Source organism: Mobula hypostoma, chromosome 6, assembly GCF_963921235.1.
Source record: "Mobula hypostoma chromosome 6, sMobHyp1.1, whole genome shotgun sequence".
Lineage (NCBI taxonomy): Eukaryota > Metazoa > Chordata > Chondrichthyes > Myliobatiformes > Myliobatidae > Mobula > Mobula hypostoma.
The window spans coordinates 147,666,910-147,693,549 of record NC_086102.1 but is presented as its reverse complement, the minus strand read 5'-3'; the positions used below and the strand labels follow the sequence as shown (position 1 = coordinate 147,693,549).

Here is a 26,640-nt window from a genome sequence, read left to right as displayed (position 1 = left end):
TGCCGATGACATAACTGTTGGTAGAATCTCAGATGATGATGAGGAGGAACGTAGGAGTGAGAATGATCTGCCAGTTGAGTGGTGTCACAACAACCTCGACCTCAACATCCGAAAGACCAAGGAACCGATTATGGACTTCAGGAAGAAGTTGTCGGGGGAACAAAAACAAATCCTCAATCAAGGTGCTAGCAGTGGAAAGGATGAGCAGTTTAAGTTCCTGAACATCAACATCTCAGAACTTCTCAGGCCCAATATTTTGATGCAATCATAGTGGCTATGCTTCATTAGCAGTTTGAGGAGATTTGGTACGTCAACAAAGACTGTTGCTGTTTTCTATAGGTGAATTCTGAATGGGGCATTACATATGACTGGTATGGAGCCTCCAATATACAGAATCACAAGAGGCTGCAGAGGATTATAGACTCGACCAACTCCATCACTAAAGACCATCACCTTCTGGGGCATGCCCTCTTCATATTACTACCATCAGGATGCGGTACAAGACCCACAGTCAATATTTTAGGAACAGCTTCTTCCCTTCCACCATCAGATTTCCTTAAAGAGTGTATTGCAGTTTATTAGACTGCTGTTATCCCAGTCATACTTGCTACCTGCTTATCAATTGGTTAAGGGAGAGACAGAGTCATCCACAGGTGTATGATGTCATGAGATCAAATGTTTATTAGGCTAAATAGATGTTAGGTTATGAAACAAATAGAATGTTGAAGTCTGCTTTATGCCAATTTGTCTTTTTCTAATGACATAATCATTTGTAGCTTTCAAAGATGGTTTTTCTGGAATCTTCAAAGGAGACAGTCAAAATGGATACTTGTATCGTTGGCAAGATAAGAAGAATGAACCATACTGGTACCCACACTGGCTCCACAGAGAACTGATGCACTACAGCAATCTTGGACTTTCAATCCGAACACCCACAGCTACAAACTCGTACCCTAAAATATCTGCTCGGTCTGCATGCTACTGTACTGGGAAGCCTGGTGATCCCTTGCCCTCCGCTGACACTCCCACAGCAATGAACACAAGGGCATGTTGTCCGTGGGCTTCTGTGAGTGGAGCTGCCACTTAAGCACTAAGATATAGAGCTTAGGGTCAGCGCAGCGAGTGTGAGCTATTGCTGGGGACCTTACTTTGGTTCCGTAGCTGACCCAGCGGTTGGTAGCAGACAGAAACCTCTGGACTGTACAGAGATGTGCATCTAAACAAAGAGGGATGAAAGTGGTAGCGTCCATCTGGTGTGACAGGAGATGATGAGAGAGACTGTAGAATCTAGGTGCTGTCTGCTGCCAACAATGGCCTACACTGTGTGTGGCCCAGAACCCCATATCTCCAAGCAGCCACGCCACTCTCCCTGGGCAAACACAACATCAGCCCTGAGTTGCTGCAAGGTCACCAGCTGAGGGCAGGGGGTTTAGCAACAGGGAGGGCTGGAGTTCACAGTGACTTTACTTCAGCCATTCAGTAACTCACCTGCAACACTGCAGTTCAGCAACACTTAACAACTTGACCATTCTGCACTAAAATGGACTTCTTTTACTCTAATAGTGGTTTTCTTGTAAAAATAATGTATGATTTATTACTAATTTACGTTCTTCTTGTGAATGCTACTTACATGATTCATGTCACATTGAGGCAAGTACGTTTTTCATTGCATCTTTTCATACATATAACAATAAAGTCAACTTTGACTTTAATAATATAGATGGTGGTGTAAACTGCTCTCATATTCAACATGGAATTATCATACACAAAAGACCATAAGACATAGGAGCAGAATAAGGCCATTCAGCCCATTGAGTCTGCTCTGCCATTTCATCATGGCTGATCCCGGATCCCATTCAACCCCATACACCTGCTCTCTCACCATATCCCTTGATGACCCGAACAATCAGAAATCTATCAACTTCTGCTTTTGGTTTTTCATTAGTCTATATGTTGGCAAATAAGTTTCTCATTGCACCTTTTCATACATGTACTTTTACATATGACAATAAACTTGACTTTGATTGTAATAATATAATTGGTAGCAAAAAAAAAATTCATAGCCTTCAAGGTCGGCGGAGGTGCAGCAGTGAAGGAGTAAGTACGGAGATTGGCTGAGAAGGAGCGTTTGATTTAATAGCTAGTCGTGAACAGCCAGAAACACAGACCTTCAAGGGCTGAGAGAGGAGACTACGCCACAGTTGGAAAGGGGGAGAAGCGGTGAAGAAATGACCACTAGGCTGATTCAGTGTGCTGCTTGCATGATGTGGGAGGTCAGGGACACTGATGTGCCTTGGCTCCTACACCTGTGGAAAATGTGTCCAGATTCAGCTTCTGAAGGACCATGTTGCAGCACTGGAGAAGCAACTGGATGACCTCAGGTTCATCCGGGAAAACGAGAGTTTTCTGGACAGGACCTACAGCGAGGTTGTTCCACCGAGGATACCGGAGGGGGGGGAACGATGAGGATGGAAAGGATGCTTGAAGTACAGGAGACCCCGGGGGGGGATGCACCTCTCGTAAACAGGTTCACCTTCTTTATCGAGACAGAAGACACTGCCAGTCTGAGAGGCGGATGGGTCCGCGAGTCAAAAATTGGCTCTGAAGCAAAGCAGAGGAGACAGACGTCAGGCAGAGCCGTGGTAGTAGGGTACTCCATAGTGAGAGGTACAGAAAGGGGTTTCTGCGGCAACAGGCAGGATTTAAGGATGGTGTGTTGCCTCCTTGGTGCCAGGATCCAGGACGTCACGGACCGATTGCAGGGCATCCTCAAGGGTGAAGGCGAACATCTGGAAGTGGTGTCGGCACAAATGACGTGGGGAAGAAGAGGAAAGACATTCTACAGCGTGACTTCAGAGAACTCGGAAGAAGGCTGATAAGCAGGACTGTTATCTTTAGTTTGCTTCCAGTTCTTTGTGCTGGAGAGGGCAGGAACAGGGAGATAATGGATCTGAATGTGTGCTGAGGAACGGGTGCAGGAAGCAAGGATTTACATTCTTGGACCACTGGAATAGTTTTGGGGTAAGGATGAATTGTACAAAAGGGACAGGTTGCACCTTAATAGGTGAGGGACCAGCATTCTGGCAGGCAGGTTTGCCACTGCAACACGGGTGTGTTTGAACTAAGTAGTGGGGGGGGAGGAACGAACTGGAAATGTAAGGATAGAGTTAAAGGGAAAATGAGAATAAGAAAAGTTAAGAAAGATAACAGAATCAACGGAGCAGAAAGCTCAAGAAGGGATCATGCAGTATGGCCAAGTGAAATAGGAATTGATATGGGAGGTGAGGGGAGTAATGAATTAAAAGTATTATATATGAATGCACGAAGTATAAGAAATAAAGTGGATGAGCTTGAGGCACAGTTGGAAATTGGCAAGTGTCACGTTGTGGGAATAACAGAGACATGGCTTCAAGTGGACAGGGCCTGGGAAATGAATACGTATTCAAGGGTATACGTCCTATCGGAAGGACAGACAGGTGGGTTGAGGGGTGGGGTAGCTCTGTTGGTGAGGAATGATATTCAGTCCTTTGCGAGGGGGACATAGAATCAGGAGACGTAGAGTCAGTATGGATTGAACTGAGAAATTCTAAGGGTAGAAAGACCGTAATGGGAGTTACCTACAGGCCCCCAAACAGTAGCCTGGATATAGGGTGTAAGTTGAATCAAGAGTTAAAATTGGCATGTCACAAAGGTAGAGCTACAGTTGTTATGGGGGATCTCAACATACAGGTAGACTGGAAGAATCAGGTTGGTACTGGACCCCAAGAAAGGGAGTTTGCGGAGTCTCTCCGAGATGGATTCTTAGAACAGCTTGTAGTGGGGCCTACCAGAGAGAAGGCAATTCTAGATTTAGTGTTGTGCAATGAACCGGATTTGATCAGGGACATTGAGGTAAAGGAGCCATTAGGAGGTAGTGACCATAATATGTTAAGTTTTAATCTCCAAATTGAGAGGGAGAAGGGAAACTCGGAAGTGTCAGTATTACAGATGAACAAAGGGAACTATGGAGCTATAAGGGAGGAGCTGGCCAAAGTTCAATGGAACAATACCCTAGCAGGGATGACAGCGGAACAACAATGGCAGGTATTTCTGGGAATAATGCAGAAGATGCAGGATCAGCTTATTCCAAAGAGGAAGAAAGATTCTAAGGGGAGTAAGGGGAGGCTGACAAAAGAAGTAAAGGACAGTACAAAAAAATAAAAGAGAAGTATAACATAGCAAAGGCCAGTGGGAAGCCGGAGGATTGGCAAACTTTTAAAGAGCAACAGAAGATAACTAAAAAGGCAATATGCGGTGAAAAAATGAGGTACAAAGGTAAACTAGCCAAGAATATAAAGGAGGATAGTAAAAGCTTCTTTAGTTATGTGAAAAGGAAAAAAATAGTTAAGACCAAAATTGGGCCCTTGAAGACAGAAACGGGTAAATTTATTATGGGGAACAAGGAAATGGCAGGCGAATTGAACAGGTACTTTGGATCTGTCTTCACTAGGGAAGACACAAACAATCTCCCAGATATAATAGTGGCCAAAGGACCTAGGGTAATGGATGAACTGAAGGAAATTTATATTAGGCAGGAAATGGTGTTGGATAGACTGTTGGGTCTGAAGGCTATTAAGTCCCCAGGACCTGATGGTCTGCATCCCAGGGTACTTAAGGAGGTGGCTTTAGAAATCATGGACGCATTGGTAATCATTTTCCAATGTCCTATAGATTCAGGATCAGTTCCTGTGGATTGGAGGGTGGCTAATGTTGTCCCACTTTTCAAGAAAGGAGGGAGAGAGAAAACAGGGAATTATAGACCGGTTAGCCTGACGTCAGTGGTGGGAAAGATGCTGGAGTCAATTATAAAAGATGAAATTACGACACATTTGGATAGCAGTAACAGGATAGGTCAGAGTCAGCATGGATTTACGAAGGGGAAATTGTGCTTGACTAATCTTCTGGAATTTTTGAGGATGTAACTATGAAAATGGACAAGGGAGAGCCAGTAGATGTAGTGTACCTGAACTTTCAGAAAGCCTTTGATAAAGTCCCACATAGGAGATTAGTGGGCAAAATTAGGGCACATGGTAATGGGGGCAGAGTACTGACATGGATTGAAAATTGGCTGGCTGACAGGAAACAAAGAGTAGTGATTAATGGGTCCCTTTCGGAATGGCAGGCGGTGACTAGTGGGGTACCACAGGGTTCAGTACTGGGACCGCAGCTGTTTACATTAATGATTTAGATGAAGGGATTAAAAGTAACATTAGCAAATTTGCAGATGACACAAAGCTCGGTGGCAGTGTGAAATGTGAGGAGGATGTTAGGAGAATGCAGGGTGACTTGGGCAGGTTGGGTGAGTGGGCGGATGCATGGCAGATGCAGTTTAATGTGGATAAATGTGAGGTTATCCACTTTGGTGGTAAGAACAGGAAGGCAGATTATTATCTAAATGGAGTCAAGTTAGGAAAAGGGGAAGTACAACGAGATCTTGGTGTTCTTGTACATCAGTCACTGAAAGCAAGCATGCAGATACAGCAGGCAGTGAAGAAAGCTAATGGCATGCTGGCCTTCATAACAAGGGGAACTGAGTATAGGAGCAAAGAGGTCCTTCTGCAGCTGCACAGGGCCCTGGTGAGACCACACCTGGAGTATTATGTGCAGTTTTGGTCTCCAAATTTGTGGAAGGACATTTTTGCTATTGAGGGAGTGCAGCATAGGTTCACAAGGTTAATTTCCAGGATGGCGGGACTGTCATATGTTGAAATATTGGAGCGACTGGGCTTGTATACACTGGAATTTAGAAGGATGAAAGGAGATCTGATTGAAACATATAAGATTATTAAGGGATTGGACATGCTGGAGGCAGGAAGCATGTTCCCACTGATGGGTGAGTCCAGAACCAGAGGCCACAGTTTAAGAATAAGGGGTAGGCCATTTGGAACAGAGTTGAGGAAAAACTTTTTCACCCAGAGAGTGGTGGATATGTGAAATGCTCTGCCCCAGAAGGCAGTGGAGGCCAAGTCTCTGGATGCTTTCAAGAAAGAGATGGATAGAGCTCTTAAAGATAGTGGAATCAAAGGTTATGGGGATAAGGCAGGAACTGGATACTGATTGTGGATGATCAGCCATGATCACAGTGAATGGCGGTGCTGGCTCAAAGGGCCGAATGGCCTACTCCTGCACCTATTGTCTATTGTCTAAAAACTGTTCTCATATTAAATGTGGAATTATCATACTCAAAAGCTATTGTTTTATTACTTGTCTGGTGATACTAACAGGCCTTTGTACAATCTTAAAGCAGCCACTATTCAGGTGTTGGCTTTAAAAGTACACTCATCTTGACAGCCTTTGCTGGCTTTGACATGCTCTCACTTGCAGAGGAGGTCACTGGGTAATGAACTTCTACTCATGCTCCAGATTCAGAAGCTAATCAAGCATTACTGTGGCCACATGTCACTATTGTAAGGACAAGATTCAAAGTAAAATTTATTATCGAAGTACGTAAATGTCACTATAAGCTACCTTAAGATATGTTTTCCTGCAGACACTAGTAATAGACAAACAGTGGGATTAAAACAAGAACCTTATGTTTGGACATAGGTTAAGGGAACTAATTGGGCAAAATTCCCACTTCATGGAAAATATACAGCATTTATTAAGTGAAATAGATTCTGAGCAACCTCATACTGTTTTGATGTATTTGTATGATTCATGCTACCTGAACTGCTGATACTTTAGGATTCCTTTGTATTCGTTCTCCATTTAATCAGTAATGCGGGTGCCTCCCAGCAGCATAGACCTTGGCTTGACCTTGACCTCAGGTGTGCCTGCAGTGTTTACCCAATCTACCTGGGACTCCCTGGGCTTCTACCAGATGCTCCAGTTTCTTCCCACATTCCAAAAGATATGCTGGTGGATGAACAGACCACTGCGTATTATCCTATATATAAATATAAACAGTGAAAGAATGAAAAGGGAAGTAGATAGGCATGTAGGCATGTGACAGATAATAAGTTGCATGGCTGCAGGGAACCAGGGGTCGGGTGGGGCTGGGGGTGATGGGGGACAGGAAGTGATGGGATTGTTCTGCTGGCCTGACAGTCTCCTTCTGTGTCACAATAATTAAGAATTTCTCATTACAAAGAAAGACACACAGAAAACCTGTGAGGTCATACTTAGATTATGAGTTAATCTGTGTTTCATTTGAACAAATGAGCCTCAAGTCATGAAAATTAAATTAATTAAAACATATTTTACACTTCTCCAATACCTATGCTATAAATAGATTCAAAATAATTGAAGCAGCATTGAGTATTATTTGATGAAGCAGTTGATCATAGTAGTAGTCCTGTCTGTTACCAAATTATCATTTTTCATTCTCTGAGATCAGGAGAAACAGAGTAAAGAGTGATATAGTTATTGACACAACTGGTTCATTGTTCCAGAATAAATTTTCCACAAATTGAAGGCAATTCTTCACACTGACCTATTGAAAAATCTCATCTTCAGAAAATGACTTTTATTCAATTCCCTCTTATTAAACATATTATTATTCATCTGACTGGACCTACCATTCCTATTGAAATTTCTGTGTCAAAAATTTCCTTTTTTTTGGGTCATTATTTCACCTGAGTTAAGCAGAGGAATATAACAGAACTGATAGACACATAGGACAAAAATGTTCCAGTGTGTCACTCATCTGAAAGTAATAGAAATTCCAAATGTTTAAGATACAGAAAAAATAGCATCTTTATGATTTGTTTTGAAAAATTTGCATTTATATTCAACCACAGTAGATGTCTGCATTTGCTGAGGATGTCTACATTCACTGTAAATGTTTATTTAATGGATTCTACAAAAGCGTGCTTGGTATATTTAAATTTATTGGCCAAAACATTGAAGCTGATTAAAACTGAAACAAACAAGCAACAACAAACTTTGAAAAGACAATGATTTTGTTTTCAGCTTAGTTGACATGAAATACATAGTACAAAGGTAACAAATAATTTAATATATGTATAAATGTGAAAGGAAATTAAGAGATAAAAAATGAACTATAACAGACTGTGAATTAAATAAAATGAGGACAAATACAAAAGACCAGTGACAGGCAATCTAATCAAGTCAAGTCGTTTATTGTCATTTTGACCATAAGCTGCTGGTACAGACACAGTAAAAACAAAACAACGTTCCTCCAGGACCATGGTGCTACATGAAACAACACAAAACTACACTAGACTATGCGAGACAGCACAAGGCTACACTAGACTACATAAAGCAACATAAAAACTGCACTAGGCTACAGACCTGCACAGGACTACATAAAGTACACAAAACAGTGCAGGGCAGTACAATAATTAATAAACAAGACAATAGGCACAATAGAGGGCAAATTACAAATAATAATAAATGATGCAGATGTCAGTCCAGACTCTGAGTATTAAGGAGTCTGATGGCTTGGGGGAAGAAACTGTTGCACAGTCTGGTCGTGAGAGCCCAAGTGCTTCGCTACCTTTTGCCAGATGGCAGGAGGGAGAAGAGTTTGTGTGAGGAGTGCGTGGGGTCCTTCACAATACTGTTAGCTTTGCGGGTGCAGCATGTGGTGTAAATGTCTGTAATAGCGGGAAGAGAGACCCCGATGATCTTCTCAGCTGACCTCACTATCAGTTGCAGGGTCCTGCGATCCGAGATGGGGCAATTTCCGAACCAGGCCGTGATGCAGCTGCTCAGGATGCTCTCAATACATCCTCTGTAGAATGTGGTGAGGATGGAAGGTGGGAGATAGACTTTTCTCAGCCTTCGCAGAAAGTAGAGACGTTGCAGGGCTATCTTGGCTATGGAGCTGGTGTTGAGGGACCAGGTGAGATTCTCCGCCAAGTGAACACCAAGAAATTTGGTGCTCTTAATGGTCTCTACGGAGGAACTGTCAATGTTCAGCCGAGAGTGGTTGCTCCGTGCTCTCCTGAAGCCAACAACCATCTCTTTTGTTTTGTTCACATTCAGAAAAAGGTTGTTGGCTCTGCACCAGTCTGTTAGCCGCTGCACCTCCTCTCCATATGCTGACTCGTCATTCTTGCTGATGAGACCCACCACGGTCGTGTCATTGGCAAATCTTGTTGATGTGGTTCGAGCTGTGTGTTGCAGCACAGTCGTGGGACAGCAGAGTGAACAGCAGTGGGCTGAGCACACAGCCCTAGGGGGCCCCCTTGCTCAGTGTGATGGTGTTGGAGATGCTACTTCCGATCCGGACTGACTGAGATCTCCCAGTCAGGAAATCTAGGATCCAGTTGCAGAGGGAGGTGTTCAGGCCCTGTAGGCTCAGCTTTCCAGTCAGGTGCTGAGGAATGTTTCTGTTGAATGCTGAACTGAAGTCTATGAACAGCATTCGAATGCATGTGTCTTTTTCGTCCAGGTGGGTTAGGGCCAGGTGGAGGGTGGTGGCGATGGCGTCGTCTGTTGAGCGGTTGGGATGATACGTGAACTGCAGGGTGTCCAGTGAGGGGGGCAGCAGGGTCTTTATGTGCCTCATTACGAGCCTCTCGAAACATTTCATGATGATGGATGTGAGAGCAACGGGACAGTAGTCATTGAGGCAGGACACTGAAGACTTCTTCGGCACGGGGATGATGGTAGCGGCCTTGAAGCACAGTGGAACGACGACGCTGCCCAGGGAGATGTTGAAGATGTCAGTGAGAACATCTGCCAGCTGGTCTGCACATCCTCTGAGCACTCTGCCAGGAATATTGTCTGGACCAGTAGCCTTCCGTGGATTGACCCTGCATAGAGTTTTCCTCACATCGGCCACAGTAAGACACAGCACCTGGTCATTTGGAGGAGGGGTGGTCTTCTTCGCCACCACATCATTTTCCGCCTCGAAACTAGCGTAGAAGCTGTTCAAAGCATCTGGGAGGGAGGCATCACCAGCACAGGCAGGTGATGTCGCCCTGTAGTTGGTGATGTCCTGAATGCCCTTCCACATGCACCACGGGTCGCCACTATCCTGGAAGTGGCTGTGGATTCGCTGGGCATGTGCACGCTTTGCCTCTCTGATGGCCCGGGACAGTTTGGCCCTCGCTGTTGTTAGGGCTGCCTTGTCGCCTGCTCTGAAGGCGGAGTCACGGGTCCTCAGCAGCGCATGCACCTCCGCGGTCATCCATGGCTTCTGGTTAGCGCGTGTAGTGATGGTCTTGGACACAGCGACGTCATCGATGCACTTGCCGATGTAGCTAGTCACTGATGCCGTGTACTCCTCGAAGTTGGTGGAGTCGTGACCAGTTGCAGCCTCCCTGAACATGTACCAGTCAGTGTGCTCAAAGCAGTCTTGAAGAGCAGAGATGGCTCCTGCTGGCCAGGTTTTCACCTGCTTCTGACCTGGTCTGGAGCGTCTGACGAGCGGACTGAATGGTGAGAAGGATGAGAGAGAAAAAAAGTATTCACTCTATCAAGGGAGGAGAGAAGTCGGGCAAGTAAATGTCAGGTGTGATCCACAATTCGGATTTGCTACTTTTAAATCGGAAAGGCTGGCTGTCATTAGCCGTACTTCTTGGGGTTTAGAAGGACAAGCGGTGACCACACTGAAACATACAAGATCCTAACGGGGTGTGACAGGGTAGTTGCTAGGATGTTTTCACTAGTCAGAGACTCATGAACAGGGTGACATAGCTGTAAAATAAGAGGCCGGCCATTTGAGATGCCTTAAGTTTTCTTCTCTCAGAGGATGGCAAACCTCTAGAATTCTGGAAACGATGGAGGAGACCCGTTCAATAGATATACTTAAAGTGGAGATAAGAAAATATTTTAAAGTTATGGGGAACTGTCATAGAAGAGAAGTGGAGGCCAGCATAAATTAGCCATGATTATACTGAATGCTGGGGCAGGCAGCCTACTCCTACTCCTAGTTCCTTTTGTTCCTATGTAGTCAATGGAACATAGAACAAGAGGAGACTCTATCTATGCCTCCCATTATTTTATATACATCTATCAGATATTACCCCTCAGCCTCTGGACATTCAAATTTGTTCAACCTCTCCTTCTAGTTAACACCCTCTAATCCAGCCAACATCCTGATAAATCTCTTTTGTATCCTATCCAAACCTCCACATACCTTCCTATAATGTAGTGACCAGAAATGAACTCAATACTTTAAATTTCTCCTAACTAAAGTCTCCTACAGTTGCAATATGACTTCCTGACTTTAGACTCAGTGCTTCAACTAATGAAGGTAAGAATACTGTATGCCTTTTTTACCACCTCTCCTCTTGAGTTACTGCTTTCAGGGAGCTTTGGACTGCCAATCCAGATCCCTCCATACACCAGTGCTCCCAAGGCTCGTGCCATTTACTGTACATTTTTCTTATCCATTTCTCCTCTCAAAACACAATAGCACAACTCAAAACCTCAATCTTTGACTTACACCCAATGATAAATGGCAATCAAATGGACAACATCCAACATTATCTGACCAACTACTCAACATGCACGATAGTTTTTTTTAATGGCCACGTTTTCCAAACTAAATGCTGAATTGCATGTCTATTTTGGTGCTTTGCCAGTACTTTTGCTGCTGTGCTTGACAGTAATTTTTGTAACTCACACATTTTTAACTAAGTTACAGTTAGGGACTGTGTCAAAAGAAACAATGATTTTAAGCTATCATGGTTTATGCATCCCACACACAAAAAAGAATCAATAGAATGTCAACAGGGCATGGAAGGTGAAGGTGGGGCTGTGTGTGGGCGGGTGGGGGGTTGCAATTAATTCCCATTCACTGCACTGAGACAATGCCTCAAGAAGATATGAATAATAATGGCATTTTCTCTCTTTATGGTCCACTGTGTATAATGTTGAACAGTCTGCTGAGAGGCTGAATTGGTCGCGGTTTATCCTCACCTGAGGAATCAAGAGCCACAGTGTCATGTCATGAACTGGGAATAAATCTCAGCAATCAGCATCACTGGCCAATGACCAGGACTACAAATTCCTTGGAATGAAAAAAATAGAGTCAATTCACTCAGGTCCTGTAAAGAATGTATCAAATGTCAGCAGTGCAGTAAATGTTAATGATTTCAATTCTAATGTGTAGATTTGAAGTACACAATAGATTTTCCTATCTTAGCATTTTATTCTATTGGTCATCTTCTCTCTTCCAAGAACAGTTACAATTTCTGACATTAGTGCATCTATTTGCTCAAGGGAAGTAAGTTACATTGAGTGATTCTTGTAGCTTCAGTATGGTTGTGCCCAATAATCAGGAATAATTTTAAGAATCCTGCTAGAAGACGAACTCTCCTGCATGACAGGAATCTTTAAATGGTTACTCCTCAATAGGAAATACCACTTCAAATATTGGGCTTCTCAATGTACTGTCTCTTTACATTTACATTCCACACCTCATAACCACACCGACAGTCATTGTCCTACTGTTTCCATACACCCTGTTGCTACCTAGAAGGATTCCTCTTGCCAACAGCCACTTTATTTCTTGTCAGAGTCACCTTTTGTACAGAAACCCCTGCACCTAGTAGTACTTAATGAACATAAAATAGTCTCTGTATATCAGCTAATTTTTTGTATGTACAACCATACACAGTTACTTGTACGTTGTGTGTTATAGGATCGCTATTATATTTATATTTATCGTCCCTGTTACGCTTATTGTGTTTTTTTATGCTGCATTGGTTCAGTAACAATCATTTAATTTTCCTTTACACTTGTATATTGAAGAGCGAAAATAGACAATCTTGAATCTTGAAAGCTCAAAGCAGGAATGACAACTAAAGATGGAAGCAGATACCCATTACTTCAAAAAGACAAATGCAAACTCTGATGTCTGGGGCAGGCACCACACAAAGAAAGGCAGTAGCCTTACCTTGAATTAGTCAATTATTGAAGATTTACTGGCTGTTTTCAGTAGCAGACATCTAACAGCATGTATGGTCAATGAGAGACACTTTAGTTTAGATTTTTTCCTTAAGGCCAGCACAGTCATCGAACCACAAACACCATCTCCAGGCTCTGTGTTTTCCAGTCTTAGATTGCAGACTGATCTCAAAAATCCAGTGACTCAATTTTCATATGGTATTTTAAAACAATCTCAATATGTAACTGAGTATCTAGACCCTTCAGGGTAACTGAAGGAGTAATTATCGGGACTCAGAACAAAGGAGCAAGATCATTATACTATAGCTCATCTACACAGACCTGAAACCAAGGCTTGCTTCCCCCTTAATATGAAATATGACAGAAAAGTGAAATTTTTCTCCCCCAGACCGCTGAATTTTTAAAGACTAACATCCAATTTTTCTGTCAGGTAATGGCAATGAGACTGTACAAGGAAGACAAAAGATTGGAATAAATAGAGGAAAGTTGTTGCTACATCAAAAGTGCTCAAACAGCTAGTTCAGCCTCAAAATTGACTTAAAGTATACTAAATTATAAAGTAACAGTTATTAAATGGAGATGAGATAGAATCACTCTCAATATGATTTATTCAGCAAGCAGGCTCAAGTGGTTAAAAGTCTATTTCTGTTTCCATGAAACTAAGCTATACAACTCCTGAAACCAATTCTACCTTGTAATGATATCACCAGATCCTTTTCACGGTAACACGTTGAAGCTGCACCCTCTCTAACATGCTGGTAGAGAGAGTTTTATTTCGGTTTTTAGCGCTGGAAATAGTTACATTCCGACACGTCTCATTAGCGGGGCAGAAGCATGGTCACGTTGTTTATTCCAGGGCCCAGCTGATTGAGCTTATGCCGGCCGGTTTAGCGAGCAGAGTGGCAGACACCCCTGCTGAAATCTGGAGGAAAACACATAGAGGATGCAGAGGGGGATCACAAAGGCGAGGAAAGAGGACCAGGTCGACACAACAGAGACTTATGGAGAAGAGGAGTTCGGTGGGTAATAAAATGGACGAGTTCACGGCGCTAGCCAGGCGTCAGAGAACATTTCGGGAGTGCAGTGTTATGTGTTTTACTGGAACGGGGCTGCACGAGGACATACCCGATCAAAACTTTTCCATGGACAGCTGCCACACCGTTTGGGCTGACTGGAAGTGCACTGAGAGCGGTAGGCGTAAAGAAGTTGGGTGCTCACTGTCCTGGTTAACAACGGATGGTGCAATCCGGATCATATTAGGATCGAGGAACGTGTTTGTAGACTGGATACTGAACTTTTTGCTGTTGGACTCCGGCCATATTCCACCGAGATACAACACTGGGCGTCACGGGAGGTTGTTCCTGCCTGTGGCCATCGAACTTTGCAGCTCCTCCCGTGGAGGGTCAGACACCCTGAGCCAATAGGCTGGTCCTGGACTTATTTCCATCTGGCATAGTTTGCATTTTGTTGTTTGATTGTTTGTGGTTTTTGTATTGTTATATTTATGCTCTATTCTTGGCTGGGTTGCTGTAACGAAACCCAATTTCCCTCGGGATCAATAAAGTATATCTATCTATCTATCTACTTCAGCAACAATCATCGTCTCTTTAAGATTAAAAATGGCAATGAAATGGAAAAACCAACTTAATATGATGTATAAAAACACACACGAACCACACAAGGCAAAATCTAGTCTCGCTTTTGAAGAAGCACGTTCTTCATAACAATTAAACTGGAGGCAACTGAATAGAAAGTATAGAAATTAGTATTTCCCCATAATGGATGGTGAAACAGAGTTCAAGATCCATTCTAGGATCATGATCTAAACTCACAAAAAAATTATAGAAAAGGAGGGCACACAACCCGTCATATTTGTGTTGACTTTTTGGTGGAGTAGTTGAGCTTGCATTTTCTCTATAAAGTGGCAAGCTTTTCATCTTGAACTCTTAATTACTATACATGGAATCAACACACTCCGTTTTCAGCAAGACCATTTCAAATCTCACCAGCTCTGAAAAAAATATTGTTCAATTCTGACTTGCAGTGATGATTGCATGCAGTCTGCATATTTCCCATGACCACCTGGCTTTCCCCTGGATGTTCTGGTTTACTTCCATACCTGCTGATTGGTCAGTGAATTAGTCACTGTAAATTGCTCCACCTTCTGGTTGGTCAATGAATTGGTCATTGTAAATTGCCCCTTCTGTGATGGGTTACAGGAGATGGAGGGATGATGGAAGTGAAGTGGGGGATTAGATGATATTGCAAGAGGGAAAATGATTTTAGTGCAGTTGAGTGCCTCATGGTTGGCTTGGATGTGATGAGTCAAAGGGTCTATTTCTATGTTGTCTGGTTACAGGCCCAGTTATCAGAGGGAAAGTCCATTCCTAATCCACTCTATCAAAGCTCTCAGCAATTTGAAATACTCTCCTCTCTCACATTAATTCCTTGACTTTCTTGGATCTCAACTTTGGTAATATCCTGGCAACACTTATTTTCTAAAGCCTTTACACCTTTACTGAAATTTAATGCCAAATGATGCTTAATCCATTTGGTATAACCTTTTAATTTTACATTATATATATATATATCACGAGTATCTGCAAGGTGCATATATACACCCAACCAATAATATCAATATACTGTACACACACAAATTACCACCTAGATCTTGCTGCAAAATTAATACTTATTAAAAATTGCACTAATTATTGCACATATAAATGCATTGTTTCCCCTGTGAGCTCCACATTGATTGCTTCTGTTTATTTCATCCTAACTGTCATCCTGAAGGCTAAAGCTACCCTCATCACTATCTACTATATTTAAAGTTCAAAGTTAATTTATTATCAAAGTACATATATGTCACCATATATAACCCTGAGATTCATTTTCTTGCGGGCATACTCAACAAATCCATAACAGAGTAATAGCCACAATAGGATCAATAAAAGATGGCACCAACTTAGGCATTCAGCCAGTGTGCAAAAGACAACCAACTCTGCAAATACAAAAAAAAAGAAATAATAAATAAATAAACAAACAAACAAACAAGCAAGCAAGCAAGCAAGCAATAAATATCAAAAACATGAGATGAAGAGTCCTTCAAAGTGAGTCCATAGGTTGTGGGAACATTTCAACGATGGGGCAAGCGAAATAGCGTGAAGTTATCCCCTACGGTTCAAGTGCCTGATAGTTGATGTGCAACAACTGTTCCTGAAGCTGGTGGTGTGACTGCTGAGGCTCCTGTACCTTCATCCTGATGGCAGCAGTGAGAGGAGAGCACAACCTGGCTGGTGGGGGCCCCTGATGTGATCAATATTATCTGCAAACTTGAAAATGATGCTCCCTGCACTCAAAGCTGTATCATTTATAAATAGTGATGGTTCTATCAGGTTAAGGGATAGTAGAAGGCTTCTAAAAGTGAGGTAGGAAGAGTTCAGCATCAATATGTTCCTGGTAGAGTAAAGGGTAATGCTGGCAGGACTCAGGAGCCCTTGTCAACAAACATTAAAGGTTTTGTCAAGTGCAGGCCGCTGAGATCAAGTGAATCCTTTGAGTATAATAGACATAGGATCAGACTTGAAAAGGTTATCAGGAGGGGAGAAAAGGGGACATGAGATGTCCTTGGTAGACAAGACAACAGAGAATGCTAAACAATTCTATATTAAGATCAAAAAGGTACCTACATAGAGAATAGATCTCATTCAGGATCGGTATAGCTGTCTGTGTGTGGAGCACAGGGAAAGGTGAGGCCTAAAATGAATACCTCCCGTCTGCATTTACCATGGAAGCTAACGAATTCAGGGAAGAATATAGTGATGTCTTGAAACCCTGACATTGGTTGTTTTGAGAGCTCTGAGGCACATAAAGCTAGGTAAATCCCTGGGACCTGACCAAATGTATCTTGGGATTTTGTGGGAAGCAAGGGAAGAAGTTGCTGGTGCTATGATGAAAGATTTTTATACACAAAATGCTGGAGGAACTCAGCAGGCCAGGCAGTGTCTATGGGAAAGAGTAAACCGTTGACATTTCATGCTAAGACCCTTCATCAGACTGGATTTCCAGCATCTGCAGATTTTCTCTTGTTAAAGATTTTTATATCTTCATTAGCCACACATAAAGTACCAGAGGGTAGCTAGTGTTGCATCTTTATTGAAGAAAAGCTACAAAGGCAAACTAGGGAACTACAGGCCAGTTAGCCTAATGTCAATGGTGGGAAATTTACAGGAGGGGATTCCAAAGGATCTATGTACATTTGGAAAGGCAAGGAATGATTAAAATACGCAAACAACAGGAATTCTGCAGATGCTGGAAATTCAAGCAACACACATAAAAGTTGCTGGTGAACGCAGCAGGCCAGGCAGCATCTCTAGGAAGAGGCGCAGTCGACGTTTCAGGCCGAGACCCTTCGTCAGGACTAACTGAAGGAAGAGTGAATAAGGGATACTCACTCTTCCTTCAGTTAGTCCTGACGAAGGGTCTCGGCCTGAAACCTCGACTGCGCCTCTTCCTAGAGATGCTGCCTGGCCTGCTGCGTTCACCAGCAACTTTTATGTGTGTTGAATGATTAAAATAGTCAGCACGGCTTTGTGCATGAGAAATATCACCTCACAAATTTCAGGGTTTTTTTAAAATTCAAACTGCAATGCCCCAAAAGGTTTTACAATTATTTATAAAATAACCATGGTATTGATATGCTAAGACAGAATTATACAATCTCTTCTGCAAACATTAATAAGAGATGCAGATAGAACTTTGTAAGAGATTAAGTTCAATTCATTAACTTCCAAACGAAATTTGTCCACTGTTGTCATGGGTGTTATTCACTCACAGTATGACAATCTGTCAGCTGGGTAAATCAATGGGAAGTTGACAGGCATGATAAAATAAATGATTGATTGATTCTGAAAATGGATGTCACCACGGGAAAATAGCCCTTCTTCCTATCTTCTTTTTTGCAGTCATTGGGTGGCAGGGTGAAGTTACATCTCTACCGAAGGAGGTGCAAGGCGTTCCCTCCCTCCGCTAGCCTGCAGGTCACCCTTGGGTAAGGTGTAGCACCTACTCAGCCCCCAGATCAGCATCACATGAAACCATGGGAGCAGGTGGTGAACAGTCGCATGAGCAACAGATGAATGTCACAAGCCCTGGTTATGCAACCACTGACGCCAGGCAGACAATCTCTGAAGAGTATAGATAATGGCTGGAGTCACTCATCTTGAAAATGCACTGCCCAGAAGGCGGCAATAGCAAACCACTTCTGCAGAAAAACTTGCCAAGAACAATCATGGCCATGAGACCATGATCGCCTATATCATTCGATGATGATGATCATTGCAACCATTTGAACAAATTAGTTATCTTTAAAATATAAAAGAACTCTTCTATTTGTTTCACATATTAAAAGGTACAAGACAGCAATATTACAATATTTGAAAAATAGAATCTCTGATACATTATTTTAGGATTATACTTGAGTACCAGTCTAAATTAAGGGCTCGTTTCATTAGGTTGGTTTTGATCTCACAATCTTCTAACTTAAGAGGCAAGAAAGTCACAATGCTGATGTACTGCTTTATACATCTCATCCACAGGTGAAATCAATGTTGGAGAATTTAAGGCTGTTTGTTAATGAAGTACCGATTGATCATGGGCTTCAGTTTTGATTGCTTCTGCAACGCTCAGAGGTTGTAAACATCCAAAGTCCAACCCAATTTAAAATAATTAATAAAGCAATGTCATGCATCACTTATGATTGTCTACATCTTTTTCCCCCCATTCATTGATTATGAGCAAGTTGAATTTTATTTGCCAAACATGTCCAGGTTTAAAACTTTGCCTTTCATGGAAGGTTAAAATTAAGCCCTCTGTTTAAAATCAAGCATTTATTTAGTAATACTTAAGCTTTTATCCATTTTCTCTGTGTTGTCTCCTATTGCCATTTGGTGGGATGGTGGGGTCATTTTAGATCATAACACCAACTACTAAAGCACATTTATCAGGTTACTTCTGCTTCTTTTTCCAATTTTCCAAAATTTACATCCTCTGTCACCAAAAGTTTTCCCTTATTTATTCTCTCAGAATCCTCCATGATTTGAAATAAATCTACTTAAATCTTCTTTTAACCCTGAAGCCTTACAGTGATCGTCAGCCAAAGCAATGCATGGATTAGACATTTTAGCATCACCATAGGTCATCAGCGAATTCTATTCAATTTACGTGAATCTAAGAAATTGGTAATCCACAATTCAAATATCAACAACAAAATGGAAAATGGAGCAAATATACCACGCCAATAAGAAGCAAGATCGGTCCAGTTGAGTTGAATATTGCCTCTTCATTCTCCTATCAAACACAGCAAAGTGATGGATAGTCTTGCCATAAAACAAACAGCAATCTGCTCAGCAGTTCTCTGGGTTCATCAGGACTGTACCTGGATTACTCAGCTCCTGGACTTAGTCCAAATGTGGACAAAAAGTTAAGTTCCAAGGGTGGGGTGTGAATGTCCTGTCTTTGCCAATATTTGATTGGCTCTGTCATCAAAAACTCACTGTACAATGATAGGCACCGAGGAAAAACGTGTCATTCTCATCAAAAGAAGAGTAGGAAGTGGGTTCTGGAGTTTCTCCCTTGCCCAACACACCAAGACACAAGAAATTCTCTAGATGCTAGAAATCTTAAGCAGCACAAACAAAATGGTAGAGGGACTCAGCAAGTCAGGCAGCATCTATTGTATGAAGGGAAATAAACAGCTAGCATTTCAAACCAAACTCCTTCATCAATATTGAAAAGGAAGGGAGCAAAAGCCAGAATAAGGAGCGGTTATACATCATTCCCTCCTCCCCCCACCCACCCATCTTTTCCCTCATCTGGTCTCACATATCCCCTGCCAGCTTATACTATTGCTCCTCTTTCCAACCTCTCCCTACCTTCTTATTCTGGCTTCTGCCCCATTCCTTTCCACTCCTGGTGAAGGGTCTCAGCCCAAAATGTTGACTGTTTATTCCCCTTCATAAATACTGCCTCACCTCCTTTGTTCCTCCAGCATTTTGTGTGTGTTACATAACAAATAGGAGATCTTCAGGTCAAATCTTCGATGTTTTGATTGTGCAGTGTTCTGTTCCAACTACATCCTCAGTTAGTGAAGAGCCTGCATACAGAACTCTGAAAAGTGTTGACGACGTGTAGATATCGACCTTTCCAACAAGGAGCAGAAGCATCTTTCCTTGACATTGTTATTATTGAATTTCCTACAATTAAAGAGCATAGCAGACAATGTTTGCTATATGGGATTGGTATAGCTAGGTAGATGATGATGACATAGATATGGTGTGCCAAAATACTTGCTTCTGTGCAACACTTTCTTATGCGTAATTCTAATAAGTCTCTTTAGAAATACACCGTCAGCTGTGATACCAGCTTCTCATCACTTTGTTATTTCTGCAAAGAGGTCACTTGAGTTCTTTAAATGCTGCAGCCCTGTCACTGCTGAGAGTTGGCACTGGAATCCTGCCAACTCAGACTCAAGTCTCTGAGATTAGCTCAGGTGCCACTCAATCATTTCAAAAAGGATGCTTAAAAATTTATAGAAATAAATTTCCCCTCATTATATGGAGCAAGAAACATAAAAGGCCACATTTAAAATAATTATATTTGATTAAATAATTAAAACCCTGCCTTGGGTTACCTGGTAAACAAACCCAGTGAAGTATTATGTGCTAGTTCTAGAATGATAAAATAAACATTAAACCAATACAAAGGATTAAGATGAAGCAAATCTTCTTGATAAAATACTTACCATTAAAAAGGACTATATTTACCTCACTAAGTCAAAAGGGATCATGCAAATCTGGCAATAATGTTGATTTAGCAGAATGACTCCAAGTAAATTTACTTCAGAAAAATTAAGGCTAAAACGCTTATCAACACTGAAACAAATGAACAAGTCTCATCCCATGAACCAGCAGAATTAAATGCAGTTTTGCTGATCATCATACGACACTGAACTGCTAAGATTCCATGGGTGAACCAGTAGCATAATTTGACCAACCTATGCAATCTTTGACATGCTTCCAAGGTATTTCAATGGTTTTCATAATTCTTCCCTGGATTCTAATGCAAAACATTCTAATGACAGATGTGGGCCTACAAAGTTTTTCTTTGCCAGTTTCATGTGAGAACCCCTGCAGAAATATTACTTTTGGTCATAAAGCCCAAAACATGGCAGCACTAAACTGGCCTTACACAGACAAAACCAATCAGAAGTCTGTTTGTAGAGTTGCTTGCCGGGCCTGAAGGTTAGGTTGCAAGCGTTTCGTCACCAATCAAGGTGATACCATCAGGGCGCAGTTGAGTGTTGTTTCTGCTGAATGCACACGTATATATTGGTCCGACTCATTGTTCTGATTGGTTGGCTGTCGCACTGCCCACTGATCTCCACTGGATCCCAGCCAACCAGACAGCTGAGTTGTCTCCGCTGGCCCCTGTCCCTGGTTATTAGTCTTTGTGACTGATGGTTCCTCGGGCATCCACAGCTCACCCCTCTGTCCTGACCCCGCAAATGCATAGGTTTGGAAAGTGCGTCCAGTTCAATATGCTTGTTAATAGAGTCTTTCATTGAAAACCAAGCTTCTAAGAATTCTCTTGATTTCTCTTGTGGTTCTGCCAGGATGTCATCTCGACAGGTGATGAAACATTAATGCTCGAGACCTAACCTCCAGGCTTGGCAAACAACCCTATGAAGAAGCAGCCAACCCAAGCTACTAATCCGCTCTTTCATTTCAAACAATCAGAAGTCTTTCATCTGCTAAATTTTCCATTAAGAAACAAAGAAACTGAGGTCTGGTGGAGGTACTTGAGGGAAGGTGAGGTCTGTCTTGAAGATATACAGAAGGCGCCTAGGGTTATTAGAAAATATACTGCAAATTTTTTTCAAGGTTTCGCAAGTGAAAAACATGAAAACAAAAAAATAAATCAGTGCGCAGGTCCTCACTAGGTTATGAATGCCCGACTTAGGGACACCATGTACATTAGAGCAAGTGTTTTGGTGACGAATGGATTGGATGGAGAGATGAGCTGGCTATTGCAAGGCTGCATCTTCTGCCAAGTAAGAATAGGACATTTCTATGTGCCTTCTCTCCCCCCACCCCACACTCACCCACTGAGCTGCAACATTGAGGGACTGTGGTGAGCCAGCAGAGCACTCACTCATTCACTCACCGAGACAGTGAGGCCAGCTTGTGGCTGCTTGATCTCCAATTACAGCCATTTCTATGATCCTCTCCCACACACTGTTTTAGATCATTTCCAACTTATGAATGAACAGTTTAAGCTACAAAGAGCTCTCCAAAGAACAACCTTTGTTGTAACCTAGGGAACTGCTTGTATGGTGAAATTAAGTGGAAAAAAAATCCAGACCTGAAAATTTTCAAGTAAATAACAATGAATTTGTCAGACCTGGCCACCAGTTTTAAAGGAGGATAAAAGACAATTTTGAAGGTAGTGGCCATGAAAGAACTAAAAGTGGAGAGTGAGGTTGCAGAGCTGGGTCTGATCAGGATTTGGGATGCGTTCAGAAGGTGGAGAATGAAGGACCAGAATCTGGGTGCTTTCAGAACCAAAATTTCCTTTCCGGCTTCTCAGTTTTCCCATTTCTATTCACCTGACAGATTCTGTCAGAATCAATGTGACAATGATAAATCTTATGTTGTCAATAATACTGTAAACTTTAACAAATGAGCATACAAGGTCAATAAAAATGTGACAGCTTCCTTTAGTAAAACAAGAACATCAACGTGTTTTTGTTGTTCAACAAACATGTTACAAAGGTAACAAAAAAAAAATCGATTCTTGCAATAGGTAGATACCTAAAGTCACCACTTATGATGACACTCTAAGCAGCTGGTGTGTAAGATTATAAAAAAATTATAGTTCTAAATATTACTGCAATGCCTACATTAGTTAATACTTCCTTCTCATAGCAAAAATACTTACATTCTAAGAAGACCTTTGTAAAATGGTCTGGTGAAAAAGGCGTCAAGCAGGTACTGATGGATAAGAGCAAGGCCAAGGATTCGACCACTGAACCTAAACCTAAAACAATAACAAGCAGAGTTTAAGTTGGTTTTAAAATGTGGCAAATCTAGATCATAGCTAAGTTTTGTTAAAATGTACTTCACAGAGAGAGATTACTCACAAACCAACAATAGGCCATTGTCCCAGCTACATAATAAACAAGTTGCACATCAAAAACAGCCATGCTTATAGCCTATAAATTGGGATCTTATCCCTAATGAATTCTAACTTCCTCTCCTTTAAAAGTATTCCACTCAATTTGCTCATTTTATTATTAGCTAAAATGATTGAAACTCAAGCTCAAGTGTTTTGGAAGTTACTATTTTGACACTTCCTACAAGCTTTTATCAAACAAGCTTACGGTTAAATTATAATAGCACCTTCAGAATACATGATGAGCCGTTAGGTTTGTAATGTGATGGATTTGCATAATCCATTTTGGTAACATGAAACAGTACACAACTTAAAGTGAGACACATTGCTGAGTAATAACACTTTCAAAACTTGTAATACAAACATGTGAAGTTAGCAGATGCTTTGCAGCAAAGAAGTGATTTATCTGTCACCACACTCCATCTGGCTATTACGAAATCACAGCTGTAACTAACTGTGCACGATACCCATTTCGACTAGTCTTACATGCTGATTTAATGCTTGTGGACCAAAAGTAAGAGAAAGCAGACTGGTGCTCCTACATTGATGCTGGAAATGGACCATTGTTTGTCGACAGAAGCTTCAAGAGTGATGACAGGCAGCTGATAGACAGTGCACTGTAAGAGGTGGTTAGAGATGACACACCATTTAGTGAGGTAACATACACACACAACAACATGAAGCCTTGTAATGTTGTAGATCACCATGATGAGGGTAACATGACCGAAGAGACAACATGCTGTGAGCACGTGGCCAGTATTAAGGTCTTGACAGTATCAAAGCAATGATTTGCATCAAGAATTAGATGGAACACAGAGATTTGGCAGATGACAGAATCCAGAGTATCACACACACACATTATTGTCAGCTGGTGGCGTAGTGGCATCAACACCCGACTTCGAGGAAAATGGTCCCAAGTTCGAATCCGGCCGGCTCCTTGCACGCTTTCCATCCGTGCTGGGTTGAGCACCGAGCTAGCAACTCGGCCTCATAAAAAAAAACACAGATAAAAATGCTAAAGAGATGGCAATGTTGCTGACAAGGCATGGAAAGGAACAACAACAATGTAGATTATTAGTGGCTGTTAATAGAATGATTAGGCATGGATTCACAAACTTATTTCTGTAGAGATGAAAGCAAAATGCACTGTAACATAATCAGCCATCCTAATGCCATCTAGTGTTCAGAATTGCATTTACAAAGGTCTCTATTCTAATACTCATGTTATTAGCCAAGAATCAGCACATTACCTGAGTAAATCTAAATATTTACTTCTCCTATGCATGCCGTGCAAGAAATTCATGCACGTGACCAAATATGTAAATATACCCTAGAGTTGGCACAGCAAGAACTGTGTGTTTGAATCAGCTTCAGAAACATATGGTGGAAGAATTTTGGAACTTTGCTTTCTGTGCACTAATTGCTGACAAAAGTACAGACATTTCTGTACAGAAAATGTAAATTTTGTATTTTAAGTTTCAGCTGGAAAATTAAACTTTCTATAAGACTGCACTTGTGAGCATTTTGAAACCAACTGTATGTGACAGTAACACTATTGTTGAGACAATCAAAAAACAAGAACCTTGATATTCAAAAGACGGTGATGTTTATGTCAGACAGAGCAAATATTAACTTAGAAAGAAAAATGATGTGGCAGCAATTCTTGATGAGAAATAAGGCATCTGTCTGAGCAACATGGGGGAAAAAGTACCAATTATACAGGATACAGAAACACTGTTACAAACAGTATATTCAATGTTCAGCAGGTTGTGTGTTAATAAAGGAAAGAAAGAAGAATTATCTAATGTCATAGAATGCAACGTTGTATCATTTAGACCACTAAACAAAGTAAAAGGCTGTTGAGATTTTGCCGTTACTGCTTTAATAAGGAATTACAAAACTTTGATCCAGTATTGCAAAGAGCAAGTTAATAAATGTAACGATCCAATCAGCAACTACTGCCTGAAGATTTTGAAGAATCCACAATATTGTGTAGCATTAATTGTCTGCAACAATGTTTTAGAATATCTGGCATCTCTTTGTAAATTCCTTGCGTAATGCTGTTAGAATAATTCAAGCACTACAGTATGCAAAAGTAAAAATTAACTAATTATAGTCAGTACCTTGGTGAAACTGTTTATTGGAGTGACAAAGTGAAAGGTCTGCTTGCACCTATAAGTTCTGACATAGATGCTGCGCCTACTATTCAATTCATTCAACATGTGTAATAACTTGGATGATAAATTTCCTGACCATGAGTTAAGAGATTTGTAAGCTTTTGTCCCTGTTGCTATCACAAACGCAACCAGTTTTGAATTTTGAAAAGAATATTGTGTCACTGACAAAAAAAACTCAGCTACTATTACAAACTATGATGAAACTGTCTGGAAATGACCGGTCAAGATGGCTGGCGCAGGTGAACAATGATGCCTCGGGCAACATCTTCCAAATAGTCAATCATTTCATCTTCTACTTACTATTTTTTTATCTAATTTTGTTTTTGAAATTGTTGGAATCTGAGACTTACAGTCTGTAGTTCAATCGAGTGAGCTAGCACTCTACTCGAGTGAACTAGCAAGGAAACTCCAGGAGAGAAATAATGGCACGAGTTACCACGAGGAGAAGCTCTGAGATGAAATGAAGGGCCATGATCGACTACATTTCTCGCCAATTAAAGCATCAAAGAAGACTGAGGCAAATACAAAGGAGAGTGAACAGTTCTTGGATGGGCCACTGGGTTCAACCCGCTGCCTTCGGAGGGGCTACTGGGTCCCGATACTTTCGGACAATGTTATCAAGATTCTGAGATTTATAGATCGGACTGTGGTTCATATTGGGCCCTTTCAGAGGTTCTTTCATGTTACTGATTGGCAGAGTAGGGGTTCTTGAGCTTGAGGTTCTTGCTGTTGTTTCTCAATATGGGTGATTTGTTAGCATTGTGCGAGGGAGGGACTGGGGGGGTTGGGGCTTGCGAATTTTTGTCTCTTTCTTTTTGTGTGTGTGGAGGGGGGTTGATGTCTTTCTTTCAACTATTTCCATGGCTTTCTGTATTTTATGGCTACCTGGATAAGGTAAGTCTCAGAGTTGTGTTTTGCATACATACTTTGATATTAAAATGAACCTCTGAAAGTGTTGCCTCAAATTATTGCAACAATACTATGATTTCAGATTTGTCATTTCTAAGTAAGTTAAGACTGGTTCAATTAAGACATTTACTGATATGTTGAGCTACATGCTTAGAAACAAAGAATTTGAAGAACTGTCAATTCTTGTCATAGGATCATTGCAATTACAATTGGATCATTGGATAATTACATGCAGGCTTTTTCCACTAAGGTTGGGTAGGACAACAACCAGAGGTCATGGGTTGAGGGTGAAAGGTAAAATGTTTAAGGGGAAACTTCTTCACTCAGAGGGTTGAGAGAGTGTAGAACGAGCTGCCAGCACAAGTGGTGCATGCAAACTTTAAGAGAAGTTTGGAAAGGTGACTCTAATTATGAGTTCTAAAACAGTTGCAGATCTTTTTTCTGTTAGTAATACATAGTT

General features: G+C 41.5%; 1 protein-coding gene across 7 annotated transcripts in view; it reads right to left on the bottom strand.

Moving 5' to 3' along the window:
• hecw2b (HECT, C2 and WW domain containing E3 ubiquitin protein ligase 2b) overlaps positions 1-26,640 on the bottom strand; it is a 377,012-nt gene that overhangs the window by 65,172 nt on the left and 285,200 nt on the right. For 6 of the 7 annotated variants that reach the window (XM_063051950.1, XM_063051951.1, XM_063051952.1 and 3 more), the window contains one exon: positions 22,861-22,959. In XM_063051950.1, the coding sequence (XP_062908020.1) occupies positions 22,861-22,959 (99 nt within the window). Of the gene's footprint in view, positions 1-19,917; positions 20,118-22,860; positions 22,960-26,640 lie in introns of those variants that run through there. The other variant, XM_063051956.1, reaches the window with a different exon arrangement.